Genomic DNA, 25,585 nt, shown 5'->3' with positions numbered 1-25,585 from the left:
TTCTCGACCTTGGGTTCCCTATTACCAGCTTTCCTGTCCCCTCCTGCCTTCTAGTCCTTGCCCCTGGGCTGGTGTGCCCCTTTAGTCTCGTTTTATTTTATGGGGCTGCCTAATCTTTGGCTGAACCGTGAACTTCGGGAGTGACTTCATTACTGAGCCAAAAGGCCATACGCTCAGGGATTCTCCAGTCTCTGTCAGGCCAGTAAGTCTAGTCTTTTTGTGTGAATTAGAATTTTACTCTACATTTTTCTCCAGCTCTGCCTGGGACCTTCTGTTGTGATCCCTGTCAGTGGTGGTAGCCGGGCACCATCCAATTGTGCTGGACTCAGTCTGCTGGAGGTCGTGGTAGTTGTGGTCCGTTAGTCCTTTGGACTAATCTTTCCCTTCTGTCTTTAGTTTTCTTCATTCTCTCTTGTTATCTGAAGGAGTGAGAGCAGTGGAGTACCTCAGACGGCTGCTCACAGGCTTTTAAGATCCCAAAAGCTACTCACCAAGGCAGAATGTAGTATATTTTCTTTATAAACTGTGTTATGCCAATTGAGCTAGATGTTCCCTGAGACCATGGTCCCCACAGCCCTCAGCCTAGTAATCCAGTCCCTCAGGGAGTTTGGATGTATCTATGGAGCTTCCATGACCTTCCCCTATACAAGCTGTGCTAAAAAGCCTACTTTTTTAAATCATGCAAATAGTATACTTCTTTTCAAAATCTGAGATTAAATTTTGAAATAATTTTCATAAGGAATACTGAAGGTTTTAGCTGTATGCAAGTGATGACTATGGTTTCAGAAGTCCATATTCCTGAAAGACTCATATACTACTCTCATCCACCAGAATGTTATCCAACGCTGCTACCCACAATGCTTGAGAGAAAACAACACTGTTTTAACCCACCTCTCTGGCTCCCAACACCCCAAAACTGACCAGAATTTACCTCCTTTCAGAGGCCTTGCCTGCTTTGCCTTTCTCTTTCAGGAATCTAAAAGAGTGAAGAGAAAAAAAGGGAATTTGAAACGGGGAGATAGAAATTGTAGGTGAATTACTGCCATCATCAGGTGGAATGCAGAACAATTTCTTAAGAAAACAGGAAGTAAATAGCTAGGTCTTTGGAAAAATCATTTCTCCTCCTCTCTGAGCTTTGACTTCTTATAAAAAGAAGAGTTTGGGTTATATTATTTCCACAGTGCCTTCCAGGAGTAAAATCTGATGATGGGTTAAACAGGTTTCTAACCAGGATGGACTTAGAAATTGAATCATCATGAAAACATGTTTTCCAGAGTTTTATGACCCAACTGACAAGTTAGATAGGAATTATCTGAAGAATTCATCTCTCTTTAAGGAAAATTACACGTTAGTCACAAAATAGTTAATGTCTCTTATTTTGCTTGTTTTCTGAAAAGCTGCAAGTTACCAAAAAAAAAAAAAAAAAAGCAGAGAAACTGCAAATACCTACCTTTGCATCATCTATGTCAAAAACATCACACCAAGGAGACTTAATGCCTTTAATTGCCAGGTCAAATGAACAGGTGAAAAAAGCTACCTGAATTAAATCTGAAAACAAAACAAAGAAAGGTAAATTTTTGTGGGTTAATATTTTCTGCAATTTTTCAAAGGCTAAATATCTATATAATGCTATGTGCAGCACAACTGAAGCAACTGACTATGTTTAGTTTGGAGAATTCAGTTTCTGACTGGCTATCCAAGAATGAAGACATGCTCTGTACAATCCAAAGGGGTGGAACTGGAACCACCAGGAAGAACAATGAGGAGGGTTTCAGTCCAACAAAACAAAGAAACTTTCTCTCTGTAAAACAGTAATTTTATTTTCTGCTTTTAAAAGTAATATATTTGTTAAGACCATGTTTGCCTATTGAACCCAACACAGAGTTTGCTCCAAGGACTTGTCTATGTTAAACATACATTGATCTTGTTAATTTGGGGGAGGGAAGATAAGTTATAAAAAGTCTTAATCCCCAACCTGAAAACTGGAAATAACAGATTTATATTTATTGAACAGTTTTTTTTTTTTTTTTTAAATAACTATAGAGCAATTCATACTGTATCTATTAAGGAGAAGAGAGTACTGAGATGTAAGGTGAAGAGAAGATGACTGCAAGAGACAGAGGAAAAAAAGGCAGAAAAAGTGAGGGGTCAGGAGGAAGATGAAAGAATCAAGAAGCAAAAGAACAATAAGGGAAAAAACATGCTGAAGAGGGACAGTAAGCTTGGTAACGGCATCAGCTTTTCAAACTTAGCTGCTCAACGGGGCAGTGGGATTCAGAGTAAGTTATCTGGGGTTTTTTTCATTGCTAATTAGCTGATTAGACTACTTTTAGATACCTGTGGGTTTTGAGGAGAAGGGACAAGAGAATGGGTACGTGGGCTACAAAAACAGTATTTGTCAGTAGCAAATAAAAACATTCCTCTATAGTCAATTGAAGTGGGGTGATTTTTATTGTTACAATGAGAGAAAAGAAGTCAACTGCAATGGGAGCCTCCATTGTTTTGATTTTTCTTTAACTTCACTGCCTTTCACTTTCCCTAGGGAAACTGGGACCAATTACATTATTTATACACTAATTTTAAGTTTAAAGAATTCCCCTGAGACAGTATACAGTATAAACATATTTTATTGGGAATAAACATAAAAGCCCTTTGAAAACTTTGCTTATATAAATGTATGATTTCATAATTCCAATACCTAATATAATACAGTATCTTGTAAGTACCCTATGTTTGATGAAAAAACCTGGCTCATTCACACTCACAGTTCTAGTTCTACAATTATAAAAGTCTGCCCAAAAGGTCTATTCTTTAACTGGACGGAGGCTGACTTAAAAAAAAAAAAAAAAATCAAACAATTCTTCAAGGCAGTACTATAGGCGCAGTGGTTAAGAGCTCGGCTGCTAACTAAAAGGTCGGCAGTTCAAATCCACCAGTTGCTCCTTGGAAATCTTATGGGGGCAGTTCTACTCTGTCCTATAGGGTTGCTATGAGTCAGAACTGAGTTGATGACAATGGATTTTTTTGGTATAGGAGGAAAAAACGTATGAGATGAAGACTGAGGCTATGAGAACTGACTCTGCCACAAATTATAATGACTAATTATCCTGGACAAGTCATTCTAGGCTCTTTGGGTCTCAATTTTCCCACCTAGAAAATAAAGTTGACAAATAATCTTTCTTGACGAGTTATGGGTCTGGCTCATCTATTTTAACGCTTTCGACTTCTTGGTCAATCTTTTGGAACTTCAGATCGATTAGATTTAAACATTAAAAACAAAAAGAAAACAGGAAAAATGTAATAATCTTGGGGTTACAGAGATATATTAGGCAAAATGCAACACTCAGAAGCCATAATGAAAAGACTGATGGTTTCATAAGAAGTATAAACTTCTGTACAACAGCATCATAAACAAACTTAAAAGATAAGCAACAGATTAAGAGAAAATGTTAGCAACGTGTAAACAGGCAAAGGATTAGTCCTTTGTCAGGTAGAATTAATAAAGGATATATCATTAATACACCCACAGTATATAAAGGATACCTACAACTAATATCAAAAACATAAAATATAACCCAATAAAAATGTTGGGATTTCTAAAACACAAAATACAAAAAAATTACTCAATACTTAGTATTGGAAGACGATACTGGAAAATGAACATTCTCATATATTGTTGGTATAAATTTTTATTCCACCTACAGAAAACAATTTGGAAGATGTCAAAATGTAAAATATGCATTACTGGCTGGCCCAGAAATTCAACTGATAGTTATTTATCTCATAGATAAACTCACAAGTGCAAAACACAGATTACAAGAATGTTTACTGCAACATCATTTGAAAGAGTCAAAAAATAAAGAATAACCTCAGTAGAAAAATGATCTCAAAAAAAAAGAATCTACAGTGTATTAACTCCAGTCCTTTCTAGCAGTAAAATTTAATGATGGGTTAAATAACTTTTGAACTAAAGTTGACCTAGAAACTCAATTATATATCTTATGAAAATACAACATAGAACTTAAAAGAGTGAGACACATATACTGTTAAATAAAAATAATAAGTTGCAGGGAACTACATACAGCATGATCTATGTAAAATAAATAAATAGCTAAAATGTTTATCAGTTACTATGTGCCAGGTACTGTGCTAAATGTTTTGCATGAATTAACCTCAAATAATCCTCGCAAAAATCCTATGAGTTAGGTAAAACTTCTATACCCATTTAACAGAGAAGGAAACTGTGAAACAGAAATATTAAGAAACTTGCCTAGAATCACAGTTAGTCAACAGTACAGTAAAGTCAAGATTCAAACCCAGTCTACTTTCAGAATCCATGCTTTAACTATGTTTACATTGCCTCCAAAAAGAAGTTGCTCTCAATTACTCCAACCAGCTGGAAGAAGTCTATTAATAAAATTGAAATAATACCTGCCCTTTCAACTAAAGACTGAAAATGGTTTTAAAAATCAACTTCAACTATTTAAATTTGCACTAACAGGAGAATGGATAGTGGTATAGTTATACAATGGAATTCTGTATATAAAAATATACCATAAAAGAAACGAATTACACACATTAACCTAAACACAAAGTTGAAAAAAAATCAAATTTGAGGCTGATATCATACAGTTTGATAATGTTCTTAAAAATTAAAAAAAAAACCTATAAAACAATATCCCATTTGTGTACAGAAACATAAATATAAAAACTGGAATGGGGATGATTTAAATGCTAAATTCATGATAAATGGTTATGCCTGGGACAATCAATCACTCATGTGCAAGTTCAAGCTGAAGCTAAAAAAAGGTAATACAAGTCCACAAGAGCCAAAGTACGACCTTGAGTTTACCCACCTAATTTAGAGACCACCTCAAGAACAGATCTGACACACTGCATACTAATGACCGAAGACCTGACAAGTTGTGGAATGACATCAAGGATATCATACATGAAGAAAGCAAGATGTCATTAAAAAGACAGGAAAGAAAGAAAAGACCAAAATGGTTGTCAAGAGAGACTCTGAAACTTGCTCTTGAACGTAGAGTAGCTAGAGCAAAAGGAAGAAATGATGATGTGAAAGAGCTGAACAGAAGATTTCATAATGCAGCTAAAGAAGTAATATCATGAAATGTACAAAGAGCTGGAGATAGAAAATCAAAAGGGAAGAACATACTCCACATTTTTCAAGCTAAAAGAACTGAAGAAAAAACTGAAGCCTTAAGTTGGAAACTCTGATAGCGTAGTGGTTAGAGTTTGTCTGCTAACCAAAAGGGCAGCAGTTCGAATCCACCAGGTGCTCCTTAGAAACCTTACAGGGCGGTTCTACTCTGTCCTGTAGGGTCAAAATGAGTCGGAATCGACTTGACGGCAACAGGTTTGGTTTTTTTGGTTTTATGGGCAAAATACTTAACGACACAGGAAGCATCAAAAGAAGATGGAAGAAATACACAGAGTCACTGTACCAAAAAGAACTGGTTGATGTTTACCATTTCAGGAGGCAGCATATGATCAAGAACCTATGGTACTGAAGGAAGAAGTCCAGGCTGCACTGAAGGGAATGGCAAAAAACAAGGCTCCAGGAATTGATGAAATACCAACCGAGATGTTTCAACAAACGGATGCAATGCTGGAAATGCTCACTCATCTATGCCACGAAATTTGGAAGACAACTACCTGGCCAACCAACTGGAAGAGATCCATATTTGTGCCCATTCCAAAGACAAGTGATCCAACAGAATGCAGAAATTATCAAACAATATCATTCATATCACACACAAGTAAAATTTTGCTGAAGATCACTCAAAAGTGGTAGCAGCAATGTATCGACAGGGAACTGCCAGAAATTCAAGCTGGATTCAGAAGAGGATGTGGAACCAGTGATATCATTGCTGATGTCAGATGGATCTTGGCTGAAAGCAGAGAATACCAGAAAGATGTTTACCTGTGTTTTTACTGACTATGCAAAGTCATTTGCGTGTGTGGATCATAACGAATTATAGTTAACACTGTGAAGAATGGGTATTCCAGAACATTTAATAATGCTCATGAGGAATCTATACACAGATCGAGAGGCAAGAGGATATTGAGTGGCTTAAAGTCAGTAAAGGTGTGCATCAGGGTTGTTTCCTTTTACCATACTTATTCATTCTGTATGCTGAGCAAACAGTCCGAGCAGCTAGACTATATGAAGAAGAACATGGTATCAGGATTGGAGGAAGACTCATTAACAATCTGTGATATACAGATAATACCACCTTGCTTGCTGAAAGTGCAGGGAACTTGAAGCACTTACTGATGAAGATCAAAGACTACAGCCTTCAGTATGGATTACACTTCAACATAAAGAAAATAAAAATCCTCACAACTGGACCAAAAAGCAACATCGTGATAACTGAAGAAAATATTGAAGTTGTCAAGGATTTCATTTTACTTGGATCCACAATCAATGCCTATGGAAGCAGCAGTCAAGAAATCAAAGAACGTATTGCATTGGGCAAACCTCTTGCAAAAGACCTCTTTAAAGTGTTTTTTTAAAAAAAAAAAGAAAGCAAAAATGTCACCTTGAGGACTAAGGTGCGCCTCACCCAAGCCATGGTATTTTCAATCACTTCATTTGCATGCGAAAGTTGGACAATGAATAAGGAAGACCATAGGAGAATTGGTGCCTTTGAATTATGGTGCTGGAGAATACTGAATACACCACAGACTGCCAGAAGAATGAACAAATCTGTCTTGGAAGAAGTACCGATAGAATGCTCCTTAGAAGCGAGGACAGTGAGACTTCGTCCCACATACTTTGGACGTGATTATCAGGAGCAACCAGTCCCTAGAGAAGGACCTCATGCTTGGTAAAGTAGAGGGTCAGCCAAAAGAGGAAGGCCCTCGATGAGATGGACTGACACAGTGGCAGCAACAATGGGCTCAAACATAGCAGCAATTCTGAGGATGGTGTCGGACCGGGCAGTGCTTCGTTTTGTTGTACACAGGGTCGCTATGAGTCGGAACTGACTCAATGGCACCTAACAACAATAACTGGGGAGAGAAGAGGAATGAGATCCAGGACAAGGACCAAGCGACCTCAATTTATTTAAAGCAAACAACTGAAGCTTAATGTCAAAATTTGACAAAACAAAGTTGTGGATATATGATGTTTATTAGCCTTAATGCTTATTTAAATGTTTGAATTGTTTCCCAATTAAAAAAAAAATTTTAAAGCCCTACATGTGACCCAAATGTACAGCCAGTTTGAGAAAAGGGAAAAAATTCAATTTCAAGTACTCATCTAGGTATCTTCACTTTTTTAAATCCATATAAAGCATCCAGAATCCATGAATGACAGATTCTAATTTATTTTCTTTCTTTTCCCAACATCTTCTACTTCCAGTCTTTGGACAATTGATTCACAATATAATGAAATCCACAATCTTTGTCTCTCTACTTGTCAACATCTGCTCTATGGATTATAAATTCCTTGAAAGCAAGAAAAAATTTTTTAAAATTTTTTCTTAATTTCCCATTATTGGGTGACCACAAGACCTGGTTTTCCATCTGCTTTCCCAGTGTTACTATTAATAATGTCACTTTTTCACTTTTAAGAGTTCCAGTTTGGATGATAAATTGTACTGTCAGCCGACTCATATCTTATGATTGACATGACTTCTCATTTTTTTCAGCATCTCTAGAGGTAACAGCCTCAAAAAAAAAAAACAAAAAAAAACTTGTTTTTACTTTTAAAACTTAGCTCCCACAAAACATTAACATATACTTCCAAACCTATAGTATTATATGTATGATTTTTCATTTGTATCACTTTATGAAGAGAGAATTAAGAATAGATAATTTTGGTTTTATAAATAATGCTTGAGGTTAATGGTTTATATACCTGTCCTTAAAAAAAAAAAAAAAAAAAGGCCATAGCAAGAATCTTGTATATTTACGTAAAACTGAAGAAGAATGTGACTATAAAAATAGTAAGCATGAGGCGTATAATTTTCTTGTCCTAGAACATGTTATTTTCTTAACGGAAGTTCAGTTGTGAGCCTTTAAAAGGAATAACTTTATGTTTCCTTATATTTCATTTTCAGAGTTCAAAAACTATATACACCAGAAGTTCAAATGAAAGATAATAGGCACATTACCTGCATTTAAATCATTTATTGGCACTTGTAAAGTAGCTGCAACTTTTTTTAAAATGTCCTGCATTTCTGGTCCAGTTTTGAAGGCTTCTACATGGTAAAGAGCTGTAGCATTCCTTTCCACTTCAGTTAAAAACTTCTTGCAATTATCAAAGAACCTCATCAGTTTATCATTAATCCTTGGAGGTCCACATTCCATGTCTGAAAGGGAAAAAGAAAAAGAAAAAAAATTACATATATATATATATGTAATATATATGTAGCGTAGTGGTTAAGAGCTCAGCTGCTAACCAAAAGGTTGGCAGTTTGAATCCTTGGAAATCCTAAGGGGCAGTTCTACTCTGTCCTATAGGATTGCTATGAGTCGGAATCAACTTGACAGCAACAGGTTTGGTTTTATATGTAAACCATTGACATAGATGACAATTTAGAATTGTTAAAAAGTTTGTTTCAAGTGTGAAAAAGGAATGCTAACAACCTATTCATCTGAATGCATAGAATAAGCACAAACTGACCAATAAAAACATAGGGCAAAACAATTCCCCATTCGTAATCACTGTGATGCATGACAGAATATGCTAGAAAAAATGAAAGAGAGTATCAAAGATAAAATAAAATGTGTTATTGTAATACTACACAATGAAATAAAGGTAACTGAAATGACTTCTCTTTAAAGAAAACAAAAATAGACAAGAAAGTCATAAAAAGTGAAAAAAAAAAGCTCTTACATAAATACTGTTTCTATCAGGCACAGAAAACTTGAGAAAGAAAATTAAAAATTAACAGTTTCTAATTATAAAGTGAGAGATAATTCAATACATTGATTTTTTTTTAGAGTATTTTATTTCTTAATTAACTTTCTCAACCCTGTATTACTTTACAAAATAATTTGTTTTGTACAAAAACTACTAACAGTAGCACAAAACACATTAAATGTTTTAGGTCTACTATATTTCACTGTTCTAGCTGTTTATGATTTGGTTTATCTTCTGATTGATGCCCCTAGATAACTTTCCATTTAGAATTCAACAAGGTACATTATTTCCCCAATTTGACAACAAAAAGGTATAGGTTTATATTATAAAGCATTTGATAATCAATGCTTCAACTCCTGGGGTGCCTTTTTTTTTCCAGTCATAGTCAAAACACACGTATCTCAATCCTCATTTCTCCAATAATTTACCATGAAAAGGACACCAAACATATGATTTCCGTATACAAAATGTAAGAAAATTGAATGCAGTTATACCATTTTGCTTTGGTTGTGTGTGTATTCAGTGGACCCGGAAATGGGTAAATGGTTTATAGTTCTTTTTTTTTTGTTTTTCCTTTAACCATTTTTTAAAAAAAAATTTTTTTTATTGTACTTTAGGTGAAGGTTTACAAAACAAATATTTTCTCATTAAACAGTCAGTACACATATTGCTTTATGACATTAGTTAACAATGCCATGACATATCAACATGCTCCCTTGGTTTACAGTTCTCAAATTATCTTGACTAGGAAAATAAGTGGCCTCAAAATATGATTGTGCACATGGATCTGGATATTTCATCCTTGCTGTAATCTAATTACTGCCACTCTTTAAACAAAGGGATTGTTCCGTTTCTATAAGAATACAAAATCTAATTCAGTGGCCTTTCTCAAAAGCCCAGATATACACAATAGGCAAAACTATTGTCTATAGATGATAATGAAGTGGCTAAGCAAAGGGTTTAAGCTCAGAGAGACTGAAAATGGTGAGGAGAGGATTTACCCTGACCTATCCTGATCCCTGGCTTTGTATTCCAAGCACATGCCAATTCTCATAATGCCAGCTAAGGAAAAAAATTCATTCATCCCCAGAGGTCCCTTTGTGGTATATGCTGTACATTGTGCTATATTAAAGTATGTTCAGCTTTCAAAACTCAGTTAATAGATCCATGGTGAATTTCTGAAGTTCCCTGGGTGGCGAAAAGTTTGCTCTTGGCTACTATTCACTGGGGGAAGAAAGGTCTGCCCGAAAGGTCTGGTGATCTACTTCCATAAGATTACAGCCATTGAAAACTCTATGGAGTGAACTTCTACTCTGAAGCACATGGTGTTACCACGAGATGGATTTGGTTTTGTTTTTGTTTTTTTTTCCGTATGGGGAATTTTCATCCATGTTAACAGAAAAAGTCTAGCTATAATTAAACAGCATAATTCAACAAGTGACTAAACAAGTCAACCAAATGAGTTACCCACAAAGCAGTAACACATGACACAGTCAATGGAGAAACACCTTGGGGATGCCTGAATCACTTGAGAGGATGTTACTGTAGAAATGACAAACCAGTCTACCTCTAATTTGTTTTTCACTTGGGCTTTGAATCTAAGTGATGCTCCTCAACTCAACTCTGGCCTTAAAATGAATTCTCAAGAAACCATTAACACCTGTCAGCACAAAAATGTTATACGTTTTTATTCTTATCAGGCATGTCACAGGACAAGTGGAAACTGCATAGTGTAATGGTTAAGAGAACAATCTCTGAATCAGATCACCTGAGTCCCTACTTAGCTGCATGAAACTGAACAAATTATTTAATCTCCTTATCTATGAGGTAGGGTACCTCAGAGAGCTGTTGTGAGGATTTAATGAAATCAGTGTTGGATACAGCTATGACTATTAAAACATTCTCTGAGAGGAAAAAGTACTATTTTGGGAAATAAGATTACCAAATTCTGTGCTTGACTCTAGAACTCAAACTAGTGAAGAACAATCCACAAGGCTCTTCTTTACCTGTGAAATAAAAGGATCCTATTAAATGATCTCTTAAATTTTGTTAATTCTTAATCAATGGAATAAATTACTAAGATACAGCCTGTGACCCTGGACCATAGCTATGAGAACTCTATAATATATACAAGAACAAAACCGAAAAAAAAAGCAGGGTAGTAAAGAACACTTGAGAATATCTGAAAAAGCTAATAAGTAAAGTAAAAACCGAACTACTATCAGATGCAAAACCTGAAGAAGAAAGTTCTAGGTTAAAAGAAAAAAAAATAAGCGCACCCAACTGTAGAACCAGCGGCCAGAGAGGGGGAATAGGGACGGGCTGGCATTCTGAGGGGACAATTCAATTTGGGAAGAGAAGATTAAAAATTGCAGGATCCTGTCTGCTTTCCCGTTGGATCCTTAGCGTCTACTACAGTCCTCGGCACGAAGAAAGTGCTAAATTCATACCTGATGAATAAATAAGTGAATGGATGTATGAGAAGGGAGATAGCCTAGTCCTAATCCTGGGCCCTGGGAGGATGCTGCCCGAGGGGTGGATGACTGGGGACACCGGGAAGTGAGGATAGGCTGGGGGCCCAGAGAACCTGAACCTGTTGCCAGGGTAGAGGGGGACTTAAAGGGTATGAGTCGCGACAGTGCGCGGGTCTGGCGGCCGGGCGGTCACCTGCGACGTCGGGCGGCGTCAGGCCAGGGTTGTAGTGCTGCCATAGTCCCTGCAGAAAGGCGACGCCGCTGTCCACGCAGCGGTGCTTGGAGCTGGTGACGAGCCGCAAGCGGCCGAAATTCTCACGGCAGAAGAGGGTCGGGAAGAGCGAGGCTAGGCGCAGCGCCAGCTGTCGCATGTCCTGCCGCCCTTTCTCCACCAGCTGCCCGTCCATCCAGTCTGCGTACCACAGCGGCCTGTCGGCCAGCACAGCGCCCACGTCGCGGCCGCTAGTAGCGCTAGCCCTGCCACCCCACGGCCCGCGGGCCTGTAGCAACTCGTGCAACTGCCGCAGCTTGCGTATCTGCTTGGCTGTGGGGTAGCGGGTGCCATGGCGGATGACGGCAACCAGCTGCACTGGCGTACATGTGCCCTCCAGCAGCTCTGGGTCCCTCCAGGGCGCCTCGGGGTTCGGAAGCAGCCCGGGGTTGACGTCCTCGTAGCGGGTCTTGGTGCCAAAGTAGGGGCTGAGCGCCGAAGCCACCGGGTCCCCCGACTCCAGGAGGGAGCAGCGCGCCAGCGACGAAAGCAGCGCCGCAGCCAGGGCCGCGGCGGGCGCTACGGGGGCCCGGAGGAAGCGGCCGGGGCCGCGAGGCATCGTGTGGCCGGCCCGCGGAGGGCGACGCGCCAGCTGCTGATGTCGTACTTCCGGCTCCGACGGGGAGGGGACGGATTCGGCGGGCCCTTCCGGTCTGTGCTTTCGGGTTGTGTTCCTGATCGCCGGCGCTCTGGCTCTGAAGGGTCGTGGCGGCTGGCGGAGGGTCAAGGGAGCCCGCGGAAAACCGGGTGAAGTGTCCTAGACCTATGGCTCAGGTGGAGGTTGTGCAGCAGGCCCCGAGGCGCCTCCCAGACCTGTGGTCCAGGTGGAGTCGGCGTCAGCTGACACCTTCCCGCTCCCAAGCGTGAGCGAGTTTCGTCTTAGCTGCTGCCTCAAGACAGACTCAACTAGTCCGCCGCTTTTTAAATTTTGTAGGGTGTTAATGAAGCCTGAACTAAGCCTTAGTCTACAAAGCTGCCTACACAGGACACCTTTGAACAGATGACTCATGTATCACCATCCCCATTCTACTGTATTTTTCAGAATTTAAGCTCTGAACTAACTGCATCAAATCCACCTGTGCCGCTTGTGGAAAATGCAAAGCTCTTTCCTCCAGGGTGCCTCCTGAAGCCCAAGACTTTGCTTCCCATAGGAGCTTGCAAATAAACTATGCCATAAGGCAAAGGAGAGCTTGGAAAGGGGCTCCCCAGGAATTTAAGTGCTAAACTTTTGGTAGTTTCTTGGCCTGGACAAATAGAACTGATATAGACATCAGCGAGACAGCATCCTAAAAGTTCTGTGCTTGTTGATACCGAAGGATTAGGGAGTAGAGACATAGCAATCCTGATAACTTGGGCATGTTGAATCATGGCCCAAGAGCTTTGCTCCATTATTAAGTATGAGCTACTCTGTTGTGTGAAGCAAACGTGCTCTCTAACCACCGCTCCAGGTCTGTACTCTCCTTTCATGTAACATCATACTCAAATCAGCAGCTGGGTTTTTTCATAGGTTATTTCTGAGAATCTTTACCTGACCCGCAAAGTCATAAATCCAAACAGTAGATTTATTTCTCCACGTGAACCCCAGTTTATATGACAGTCGGGAAAAGGATAAGTGGAAGAGGCTGCATAGGCCCGGCTCACTATTATTACTCCCCATTGCTAACCCCACATTGTCTCATGATCTTGTTTTTCCCTCTGGTTCCAGTCTCTACAAAAGGTTTAAGGTTAACCGATGCTCCTCCTTGGAGGGTGGAAAACAAGCAATAATGATCTAGGAATGACAAACCGAACAAAGCACCCATCTTGGGACAAGAAAACCGGGATGTCGCAGGATAACCCCCAAGAAAAGATTAACTCATCTGGGATGTGACCACCTCAAGTGGGAACTAACACAAACTTCTAAGACCCATAATCCTGTCCCTATAAGAGGCTTTGGCTGATCTCCAGTTGGGGGGATGGGTTTTTTGGAGGAATCTATTCCCCTCCGTCTCCTATATATCGATATATAATAAAACTCTTGCTGCTCACCTCACCCCTGTCTCAGAATTGGCTACTGCGGCAGGCGGCTCCAATCCACCTTATTGCTTTAATGTAAATATTAAGTCACGTCATCATCCAAATTCAAGGAAGTTTGGACCATGTTTTTCTAAGTCTGGCTTTCCTTTCACCAACCCAAAAGTAAACCAACCAAACCTGTTGCTGTCAAGTCGATTCAGACTCACCACAACCCCATGTATTACAGAGTAGAACTGTTCATAGGGTTTTCTTGGTTGCAATGTTTGTGGAAGCAGATTAGCAAGCCTTTCTTGTGCAGTGCGGCTGAGTAGATTTGAACTGCCAACTTAGGTTCGTAGTCCAGCACAAATGTTTACACCATTCAGGGACCTTTGTGTCTCTGGTACTGTAGGGAGATCAGCCTAGGTGCTATGGCTTACGGAGTTTCCTTAATTTTCAAGGGAGAATTTGATTTGGACAAGCAAGAAGACACTTTATCTTCTGAAGGAAGATGGAAAGGATGGGTATACATGTGGATAAGTTTGTGGATCTAAAAGGAGGGAGTTCATGGAGTTCAAGCCTGGTGACTTCAATTTCCTCAGTGACATAGAAGGTAAGATTGTCTGAAGAGATCGGGGAACGGAAGTTACGGTCTTATGAAAAGTAGAAATGGTTTGGACTTGTAACTGCGAGAAATAGCAAGGGATGGGAAAGGTTTGCAACTGAGGAATGGAAAAACAAGTAAAAGGTTAAATGGTCTGCTCTGAGAATCAAATCGAGAATGGAAGACTTGAATAGATAGTGGTCGTGTGATATTATCCAGATGTGAACATTACCTATTGTGTCTTTCAGCATAGAAAAGAAAGCACTATTTTTCTATATTATTCTAATATGTCTTAAGTGGAAACTCCCTTCTAATTAATCCATTGCATTAAAGAATATGCTAAATCATTTTTGCCAGATTATTCATAGGACTTCTAAAATAGTCATTCCACTTCAAGATTAAATAGTATCATATATAGGATTTTAAGTTATAGCCATCTACTACACTTTTAAAGAGGTTATTAAAAAGGTGGCTTTCTGATGAAACAGTCCAGAGGAGGGGAAGCTAAATTTTGTGGAGAAAAAGTTGGGCTGTCTATGTAAGCATATAAAATATTAATTAAGAACATGGTCTCTGGAGTTAGACTTTCTGAATTTTGAATTCCACACTCATCACTAAATAACTGTGAGATATTGAGAAGGTTAACCTCTTTTGTCTTAATATTTTTCACTTCTGAAGCGGGGAGAATAACACCTACTTTGTAGGATGAGAGGATTAAATGAGACAATCCACATAAAGACTGCATACAGTTCCTGGCACAAAATAAATATCAGTTACTTTATTAAGCAGAGTTAAAATGTTTCTTAATAGCCCTTCTCCTCTAATCAAGTAAACTAGCAAATTCCCAGTTTTTCATAGGTATCTGTTATCTCACAGCTGCATTAAGCAACTAACTTTGTGCCTGTGCCAAGAGGGTTTTACCTCTACTCTCTTACTGTTGCAGCATTCCTTTTTTTTTTTTTTTCCTGCTTTTGGCCGTTGTTGGTTTAGTGCCTATTTTGCTTTTTGTTGCAATAGAAAAAGCTGACAAAAGAAATAGAAGCTTCAATAGAAGAAACTGACCAAAAACCCACTGATGTCGAGTCAATTCCAGCTCATAGCAACACTATAGGACAGAGTAGAACTGCGTTTCCAAGGCTGTAAATCTTCACAGAAGCAAACTGCCACATCTTTCTCCCATGGAATGTTTGAACCACCGACCTTTCTAGTTAGCAGCCAAGTACTTTAGCCACTGTGCCACCAGGGCACCTTGTGTATGAACAGAGCTGGAGTAATCCATGCTCAGCAGCAGTCCCTTCAACCTTGCTTGAATGTGCGGGCTGCGTAGATCTTAAGTTCCATTGGCTACAAGATACCCTTTCTCAAAAGGAACCACACCATCACTGATAGCTATTAGACTATCCTCCATCAGCTTAAAGCTAAGCTGACTTGTTTAAACTTGTATTTAAATTTACATACAGAACTTCATTGTACCACATGCAACTACAAAAGTGGGCTGCTGTTTTACATTTTCTATTATACCCTGCCAAGAGAGTTATTTTGCAATGACAAAATTTCTCTTCTAATCACCTGACACATTCTAGGATTTGATGTTGGGAATTCTTCCTTCCCATTGAACGTTTGTTCTAAATTCACAGAACTAGTTGAGAAATCAGATGCAAAATTATGGTAGATCTAATTGTGCCGATATTCTTTACATGCTTTGATACTCCCGTTTAATAGGAAAAACTATAACTATTTACTTTCCAGGCCTGTGCTATAGTGATTTTCCCGCACAAGCCAACATTCTTACACAGAAACATCATTTCCTCCAGAATTCCCCTCCATCCAAAATATATACTTATCCCATTACAAAGATACGCAATGGGTTCCAAATCCCAGTCAAAATTTCTCTTTTCACTTGTATTTTCAAGAACAGGCATAGGCAACAGCCATTGTGTTTTAGCACCTTATTTTACTTAAATGTTAGTTTTCCAGAATAGGAAATCTTTTTGAGCCTTTGGATCTTCAACACCATTTGTTAGTTCACTTTAAAGCCATTAATGCATACTTATAGTTCCAAAGAATGGAGAACTTTAAGAAGTTCTTTCTTCATTAGTACTTTATGAGGAAGGCTTTATTATTTAGTCCATTAATGTCAATTTCATGATGTCCCAATAGCCCATGCATGAACTAGTCTTCTTTTGGTTCTTACTCACTGTATTGTTGTATCATAAAAATCTTTATTGGAATGGGTTGCTTTCTCTCTGTTATATATCAGTATTAAAACCCAACAGTACCTAAGCCAGAAAAGCAATGTAGGCACTTGAAAACTCACACGCTTGGTTGCAACCCCTTTAGTAAAAAGGACAATTCACATTCCAACAGAAGCAACCATTATGGTTCCACAAACAACACCCCTTATTACTCCACCTCAGCATTCCTGTCCTACTTCTTACGCTTCCTTTTCTGATTCTTCGAGTGATAAGACAGGTGCTACTAAATTGTGCTTTGATTAACAACCTTATGTGCAGGGGTCATGTTGAAAACTATTTTGATCCCCAAATATCCATCCCAGATCTTACATTTAGTTGGTTGTCAGCAACATTTTGTTGAAAATGTGTATGAATGACTAAATAGATAGAATGAAGAGGCACTGAGGGAGGCTAACATAGGGAAAAATATTGCTTTGAATTTATGCAGTGCAATTATCTCATTTTATCTTCCTAGCTATCCCATAATTTATGTAAACGAATATTTATATCATGTTGTGGGTGTGGAAATCAAGACAAAGCAAGGTTAGATGCCTTGCCTAAAGTTATCCAACAAGTAGAACCAGTTCTAGAATGTGATGTATGGAAACAGAATTATCTTTGTGTTTCTTTTCCTGACACCTACCCTATCCCTGGAAACCCTGGTGGCATAGTAGTTAAGAGTTCAGCTGCTAACCAAAAGGTTGGCAGTTCGAATCCACTAGACGCTCCTCGGAAACCCTATAGGGCACTTCTACTCTGTCCTGTAGGGTCACTATGAGTCACAATCGACTTGATGGCAATGGGTTTGGTTTTTTTGTTTGTTTGTTTGTTACGCTATCGCCACTGACTTGAAATGCTACCACTCTCTTACATTATTTCCTAATATATGCTTGGATCTGTTCCAGTACTCTTTGTTTTACTGTGTTGACTACTTACCTATTACTGCATTAAGGCCGTATTGTTTTAATTACTACTTTTTAGATAATAGGTTTTAGTATCAGATATAGAAAGTATCTCTTCACTATTCTATTTTCTCAAAAATTTCTTGTCAGTTCTATACTGTCTCATATGAACTCTACAATCATTATGTTTAGTTCTCAAAATAACCCTACTGGAATTCTGTTGAAATTGCGTTAATTATATATGTAAATTTGGAAACATTTTATATATTTATGACATTTAGCCTGCTTCAGAAACATATTTCTCATCTGTTCTTCATTTTTAAAAAAGTCACTTTGCCATGAGAGTGATAGCACCAAGGGCAGAGGAAGAAGCTTAGCTAACAGGGCCACAGTAATGGAGAGGTCCTAGCTGGTGGAGGTGGGGGTAGATTACTAGGCTGACATCTGTGAAGGAGTTGAGGTGGAGGAGATAGCCCACTTAGATAAGAAAATAGTTCCACATAGGGGGATTGAGAAAATGAGTCAGTACATTATGTGGCCAGGATTTTTTTTTTTTTTTTTTTTAACTGCCAGAGAAAGGAGTTACAAAATGGGAAGGGGAAGAGATATAACAAACACTATGGAGATGAATCGGAATTGGAGGCATCAATATTAACTCATGGTTTTTAATATATATAACTGATGTATTGCATTGGGCAAATCTGCTGCAAAAGACCTCTTTAAAGTGTTAAAAAGCAAAGATGTCACTTTAGGGACTCAGATGCCCCTGACCCAAGCCATATTATTTTTCCATCACCACATATGTATGCAAAAGCTGGACAATGAATAAGGAAGACCGAAGAAGAATTGATGCTTTTGAATTATGGTGTTAGTGAAGAATATTGAATATACCAAGGACTACCAGAAGAATGAAAAAACCTGTCTTGGAAGAAGTACAGCCAGAATGCTTCTTGGAAGCAGAATGGTGAGACTTCATCTCATGTTCTATGGACGTGTTATCAGGAGGGACCAGTCCCTGGAGAAGGACATCACGCTGGGTAAATTAGAGGGTCAGCGAAAAACAGGAAGACCCTCAACGAGATGCATTGACACAGTGGCTGCAACAGTGGGCTCAAACATAGCAGTGATTTTGAGGATGGCACAGAACTGGGAAGTGCTTCGTTCTGTTCTACATAAGGTCAATATGAGTTGGAACCAACATGATGGCACCTAACAACAACAAAGCTGATGGATGTAGAAATAGGTACGGATGTATATGTGTGTGTATGTATGCATGTGTGTTTACTATAAACACAAGCTATAAACAGTAATACCCCAATTGCAATAAGCACACCTGACATTCAGATCTTGGTTTCTAAATACCAATCCCAATAAAAAGAAATAGGATATTATTGGACAGTCTATGAAATTTGAATGAGGTCTGTAGATTGAGTGGTGTTGAATCAATGTCAATTCGCTGATTTTGTTAATTGTACTGTGTTTATATAGGAGAGTGTCTTGGGGCAGGGGAAGGGTAAGTACACATTGAAGGATTCAGGGATAAATCTGCAACTTATTCTCAAATGGTTTAGAAGACAGCAATAATATGCACACACACACACAAACAAAATGCTAAAGCAAGTATAGTAAAATGTTAACAATTGGGAATCTGGCTGAAGAATATAGGTGATTCCTTGGCATTATTCTGGCAACTTTTCTATAAGTTTGAAATTTAAAAAAAGAAAATAACTAAAAAGAATAAAGTAATCTCTAATCTGTCTACAAGGAGCCCTGGTGGCGCAGTGGTTAAATCAACTGACTGCTAACCAAAAGGTCTGCGGTTCGAAACCACCAGCGGCTCCGGGGGAGAAAGATGTGGCAGTTGGCTACCATAGAGATTTACACCCTTGGAAACCCTATGGGGTCGCTATGAGTTGGAATCAACTCGACAGCAGTGGGTTAATCTCTTTACAGGCATATTAATAGGAACAAAAGAAATTCCATCTTAGGGTATACTCCAGTATTAGAATTCATTCACCTCTAGGTCTGAGTTTGAGACCTTTTAAAATGATAGATCTTTAACAATGTTATTGCTAAGAACAGTAGCAAAAACAATAACAATAATTTAATGAGTGTTAACTATGTACCAGGGACTGTGTACATGCTTTACTATGGTGCTATTAATTACTTTTGTACGTGGCCTTTCTAGCCAGGGGCTTGTAACTCCCATCCAGGTGATTGTGTGATAGGGTAATTGTGGCCTACCAAGGGGTTTGGTCAGTTTTGTCTTAAAAGAGAGCCAATTCCAGAGAAGGGAGGAAGAACCCACCACTACCAAAGAAGGAGAGACCCAGCAGCAGAGACCTGGTAGCAGGAGATGGCGACATGGGCGTCCTGGCCCATGTAGAGAGAAAGCTGAGTACCTTTGGGCAGAGACTGAGGGCCAGGGAGAGGCATGCCTGTGAGCACAGCTGAGGAGAGGCTATCCTGACGAAAGAACTGTATCCTGAGTGTTCGCGAGCCTGAATTTTAACTGTTATTTCCCTAATAAATCCCATAATTGTGAGTATGGTCTGTGAGTTCTGTGTGGCCATTGCAATGAATTATCAAACCCAGGAGAGAGTGCTGTGGGAGAGACAGTTAGTGTCAGAACTGGTAGAGATGGCGGAGAGAGGAGGCATGTCTGACCTCCACTTCATAAGAATCAGCCTTGGGCTGTTGATCTTGGTTCTCCTTCCCTCTTGTGGGGTTGGAGGAGGTCAGACACTGCCCCCAAACCATTTTAATGTTTACGAGCATCATCACATTTAATTTTTGCAAGAACTGTGAGATAGTTTTTTTGTAATATATTAGAGATGAGAAAACAGAGACTTAAGGTTTAAGCAACTCGTAAAAACAGAAATCCATAACTAAAGGTCCTTGATTATCTACAAGTCTCTGCCTAATGTGTGTCAATGTCATATTATTTGGCAAGTAATAGGATTATATCTTCTTTGCAGATTGAAACATTTATTATTATAAACTATTTGTTTCTGCTGCATTTAATGCTTTTATATTAGAATATTTTTATCTGGTGTTCATATTGTCATTCCTTCATTCTTTTTCCTTGGGTTTGTCTTTTAAACCTTCCCATCACTTCATATTCAGCCTTTCTTTGTCATGTACGTTTATATATATTTCTTATAAATAGCATATAGCTGAAATTTGCTAACCCAGTCTGAGACATTTTGTCTTTTGATAGGGGAATTCAATCAATTTTCTCCCTGCTATGTTATTATGTATATATGTATATATGTATGTATATGCATAGATATACTTTATTAATCTTTGTTTCTTTAGTTTTGCTGGATCTACCAAATTTCTCATGATTCCTTTTCCTTCCCTGATAATTTCAAATTTTAATGTATGTCTGTATTGCTATCTTCCTATTTTGATAGTTATAATTAAACCTATTGTGTCTGTCAGTTTGTCGTACTGTGGGGTCTTGAGTGTTGTTGTGATGCTGGAAGCTATGCCACCAGTATTCAAATACCAGCAGGGTCACCCAGGGCAGACAGTTTTCAGCTGAGTTTCCAGACTAAGACAGACTAGGAAGAAGGACCTGGCAGTCTACTTCTGAAAAGATTTAGCCTGTGAAAATCTTATGAATAGCAGTGGAACATTGTTTGATATAGTGCCGGAAGATGAGCCCCTCAGGTTGGAAGGCACTCCAAAGACGACTGGGGAAGAGCTGCCTCCTCAAAGTAGGGTCAATGTTAATAACATGGATGGAGTCAAGCTTTCTGGACCTTCATTTGCTGATGTGGCAGGACTCAAAATGAGAAGAAACAGCTGCAAACATCCGTTAATAATCGGAACATGGAATGTACGAAGTATGAATCTAGGAAAATTGCAAGTCATCAGAAATGAAATGGAACACATAAACGTTGATATCCTAGGCATTAGTGAGCTGAAATGGACTGGTAATGGCCATTTTGAATCAGACAATCATATGGTCTACTCTGCTGGGGACGATAACTTGAAGAGGAATGGCATTGCATTCGTCATCAAAAAGAACATTTCAAGATCTATCCTGATGTACAATGCTGTCAGTAATAGAATATCCATACACCTACAAAGGAAAACCAGTTAATATGATTATTATTCAAATTTATGCACCAACCACTAAGGCAAAAGATGAAGAAATAGGAGATATTTACCAACTTCTACAGTCTGAAATTGATCGAACAAGCAATCAGGATGCATTGATAATTACTGGTGATTGGAATGCAAAAGTTGAAAAAAAAGAAGGATCGGTAGCTGGAAAATATGGGCTTGGTGACAGAAACGATGCCGGAGATCGCATGATTGAATTTTGCAAGACCAGCGACTTCTTCATTGCAAATACCTTTTTTCACCAACATAAATGGCGACTATACATGTGAACCTTGCCAGATGAAATACACAGTAATCAAATCGATTACATCTTGGGAAGAGACGATGGAAAAGCTCAATATCGTCAATCGGAACAAGGCCAGGGGCCGGCTGTGGAACAGACCATCAATTGCTCATATGCAAGTTCAAGTTGAAACTGAAGAAAATTAGAACAAGTCAAAGAGAGCCCAAGTACGACCTTGAGTATATCCCACCTGAATTTAGAGACCATCTCAAGAACAGATTTGCTGCGTTGAACACTTATGACCGAAGACCAGATGAGTTGTGGAATGATATCAAGGACATCATACATGAAGAAAGCAAGAGGTCATTAAAAAGACAGGAAAGAAAGAAAAGACAAAAATGGTTGTCAGAAGAGACTCTGAAACTTGCTCTTGAAAGTCGAGTAGCTAAAGCAAAAAGAAGAAATGATAAAGTAAAAGGGTTGAACAGAAGATTGCAAAGGGCGGCTCGAGAAAAGAAAGTAAAGAATTATAATGACATGTGCAAAGATCTGGAGTATGGAAAACCAAAAGGGAAGAACATGCTCTGTATTTCTCAAGCTGAAAGAACTAAAGAAAAAATTCAAGCCTTGAGTTGCAATATTGAAGGATTCTATGGGGAAAATATTGAACAACTCAGGAAGCATCAAAAAAAGACAGAAAGAATACACAGAGTCACTATATCAAAAATAATTGGTCAACATTCAACCATTTGAGGAGGTACCATATGAGCAGGAACCAATGGTACTGCAGGAAGAAGTCCAAGCTGCACTGAAGGCATTGGCAAAAAGCAAGGATCCAGGAATTGCCAGAATACCAAATGAGATGTTTCAGCAAACAGATGCAACGCTGGGAGTACTCACTCCTCTATGCCAAGAAATTTGGAAGACAGCTACCTGGCCAACCGACTGGAAGAGATCTGTATTTATGCCTATTCCCAAGAAAGGTGATCCAACTGAATAACACAGAAATTACCAAACAATATCATTCATATCACATGCAAATAAAATTTTGCTGAAGATCGTTCAAAAGCGACTGCAGGAGTATATCAACAGGGAACTGCCAGAAACTCAAGCCAGATTCAGAAGAGGATGCGGAACCAGGAATATCATTGCTGAGGTCAAATGGATCCTGGCTGAAAGCAGAGAATACCAGAGAGATGTTTACGTGTGTTTTGTTGACTATGCAAAGGCATTCAACTGTGTGGATCATAACAAATTGCGGATAACATTGTGGAGAATGGGAATTCCAGAACACTTAATTGTGCTCATTAGGAACCTGTAAGTAGATCAACAGAACAGGGGGTACTGCGTAGTTTAAAGTCAGGAAAGGTGTGCATCAGGGTTGTATCCTTTCACCATACCTATTCGATCTGTATGCTGAGCAAATAATCCTAGAAGCTGAATTTTATGAAGAAGAAAGTGGTATCAGGATTGGAGGAAGACTCATTAACAACCTGCATTATGCAGATGACACAACCTTGCTTGCTGAAAGTGAAGAGGACTTGAAGCACTTACTGATAAAGATCAAAGACCACAGCCTTCAGTATGGATTACACCTCAACATGAAGAAAACAAAAATCTTTACAACTGGACCAATAAGCAAGTCATGATAAATGGAGAAAAGATTGAAGTTGTCAAGGATTTCATTTTACTTGGATCCACAATCAACACCCATGGAAGCAGCAGTCAAGAAATCAAAAGACACATTGCATTGGACAAATCTGCTTCACAAGTCCTCTTTAAAGTGTTGAAAAGTAAAGATGTCACCTTGAAGTCTAAGATGCGCCTGACCCAAGCCATGGTGTTTTCAGTTGCCTCCTATGCATGTGAAAGCTGGACAGTGAATAAGGAAGTCCTAAGAAGAATTGACACCTTTGAACTGTGGTGTTGGAGAAGAAAATTGAATATACCATGGACTGCCAAAAGAACGAACAAATCTGTCTTGGAAGAAGTACATCCAGAATGCTCTTTAGAAGCAAGGATGGCGAGACTACATCTCACATACTTTGGTCATGTTATCAGGAAGGATCAGTCCCTGGAGAAGGACATCATGCTTGGTAAAGTAGAGGGTTAGCAAAAAAGAGGAAGACCCTCAGTGAGATGGATTGACGCAGTGGCTGCAGCAATGGACTTAAGCATCACAAGGATTGTGAGGCTGGCGCAGGACTGGGCAGTGTTTCATTCTGTTGTACGTAAGATTTCTATGAATCAGAACCAACTTGATGGCACCTAACAACGATTAAACCTATATTCCCCTCTCAAGATATCAAAAATTATTTAATAACTATGCCCTCCCCCCTTCTATCTGGCATTTTACTTGAGTCTTATCCTGACTTTTCCAACTCTTGAGTCTTGTTTTAGTTTCAGGCATTTCTTTTAGCCTTACTTAAGATATATTCAGTTCACACTCATATTAAGCCCTGTAACAGCAAGAACCAATATTAACTCTCCCATAAAAGATGGACAAAAAAAATTTGTTGAATGATTGAATTCATTTTAATATAACCATTACCAACTGCTGACTCCATCAAAAGACCATTATATTCACTTAGCAATTAAGCAAAGTCAAGTTTATTGCTTTCTGCAGTAAGGGAGCCTACTTTCTCAACAGAATTTTAGTAGCATCTCAAGAATGCGGAGTTAAAGGCAAGATATTGGTAAGGTTTGGGGGGGTCTGGTTTTGAGATGGGTTTTTCAATGTCAGGTCAGGAGTGGGGACTTACGGAGATTGGGCAAACTTCATGATATAGTAGTTTAGAGTGATGAAACCCAGTTGTGTGATCTATTGTTTTGAAAAGGGAGCTGTTTACCCTAATGAGGGCTAGTTGAGTAGTCTGTTGTTCAGATACATAGATTTTCAGGAAATTCCTGAAACAAAAAAATAAAATTATTTGTAATTTTACCTTCCCGGGTAAGAATTTCCTGGAATAGTAAAGTCACATTAATGCAGACAATTCCTAATCTTATTGAGCTGTGTAGCTGTAGGTGGTTTCAGTTCTCATCATACTCTAAGATTTATTTCACCCCTTTTGTTTACAAGTCATCTTTTTCTATTTTGATATGCTAAGTTCTGGTTTTATGCTCTTTATACATTAATTTCCTGTAAAAGGGTGCATGTAGTATATACTTTATGGATCCTTGAGTATTCAAAATAAATGTCTTTTGTCTTACATAAAAATGATAATCTGAGTTTCATTGAGGATTCCTGGATCATAGTTCTTTTCTCTCAAAGGCCTACAAACATTGTTCCACTATCTTTTAGCTTCTAATGTTGCAAACTGGAGGTCTTATGCTAATGTGATTTTTCCCCCCTTTTACAGTGTGGCCACAAAGTCCCTATGCATGGTAATTAGAAATTATCTGTGGACTCCATTCCGTTCATTCTTTGCACAAATTTTAATTTTTCTCCATGTTCTTTTGGACAGCCCCTGATGGCATTTTTTTTAGATCTTTGATGGTTGCTAGGCAGAGTTGCTGGTAAAATTCATTAACAGAGGACACGATCCATTCATAGGGAGTTTAAAGCAACTCTGTAGTAATAGTCTTTCCATCTGAAAACTTACAACATATATTCCTTTGGGATTCAGAACATTCACAAGATATAGATGCCCGGAACACAGAGAGAGCTTTCATTTTAAAACTTCAAGTATTTCTTCAGCTCTGAAAGTTTCATTTTATCGCTTCTTTGACTCTTCCACTCCATTTGTTGCTACCTCTCCTTATGAAACTCCTGTTAATTGCATGTAAGGTTTCCTGAATCTATCCTTCATTTTTTAAAAATTTTTCATTCATTATTTTTATTACTTTATATTTTGG

The 25,585-nt window shown here is 38.7% G+C and overlaps 1 protein-coding gene and 1 long non-coding RNA gene across 8 annotated transcripts in view; one reads left to right on the top strand and one right to left on the bottom strand.

Moving 5' to 3' along the window:
- The window catches only part of MINPP1 (multiple inositol-polyphosphate phosphatase 1), a 56,138-nt gene extending 43,906 nt beyond the window's left edge, over nt 1–12,232 (bottom strand). For 3 of the 7 annotated variants that reach the window (XM_023739665.1, XM_004369899.2, XM_023739682.1), the window contains exons 1-3: nt 11,561–12,224; nt 8,142–8,339; nt 1,451–1,548 (exon numbers count right to left, since the gene is read on the bottom strand). In XM_023739665.1, coding sequence (XP_023595433.1) covers nt 1,451–1,548; nt 8,142–8,339; nt 11,561–12,197 — 933 coding nt within the window. In that variant the 5' untranslated portion in view covers nt 12,198–12,224. Of the gene's footprint in view, nt 1–385; nt 420–931; nt 977–1,450; nt 1,549–8,141; nt 8,340–11,560 lie in introns of those variants that run through there. The other 4 variants (XR_002825458.1, XR_002825457.1, XM_023739695.1 and 1 more) reach the window with 3 other exon arrangements.
- Nucleotides 12,233–12,408: 176 nt separating this feature from the next.
- Nucleotides 12,409–25,585, top strand: part of LOC111822060 (uncharacterized) — a 29,169-nt gene continuing 15,992 nt past the window's right edge. The window contains exons 1-2 of the long non-coding RNA XR_002825343.1: nt 12,409–13,086; nt 14,095–14,246. This is a non-coding gene — a long non-coding RNA (uncharacterized LOC111822060). The remainder of the gene's footprint in view (nt 13,087–14,094; nt 14,247–25,585) is intronic.

Source organism: Trichechus manatus, unplaced genomic scaffold, assembly GCF_000243295.1.
Source record: "Trichechus manatus latirostris isolate Lorelei unplaced genomic scaffold, TriManLat1.0 scaffold00007, whole genome shotgun sequence".
Classification (NCBI taxonomy): Eukaryota; Metazoa; Chordata; class Mammalia; order Sirenia; family Trichechidae; genus Trichechus; species Trichechus manatus.
Note: the sequence above shows the minus strand (reverse complement) of the source record. Positions and strands in the feature narration are given on the sequence as shown.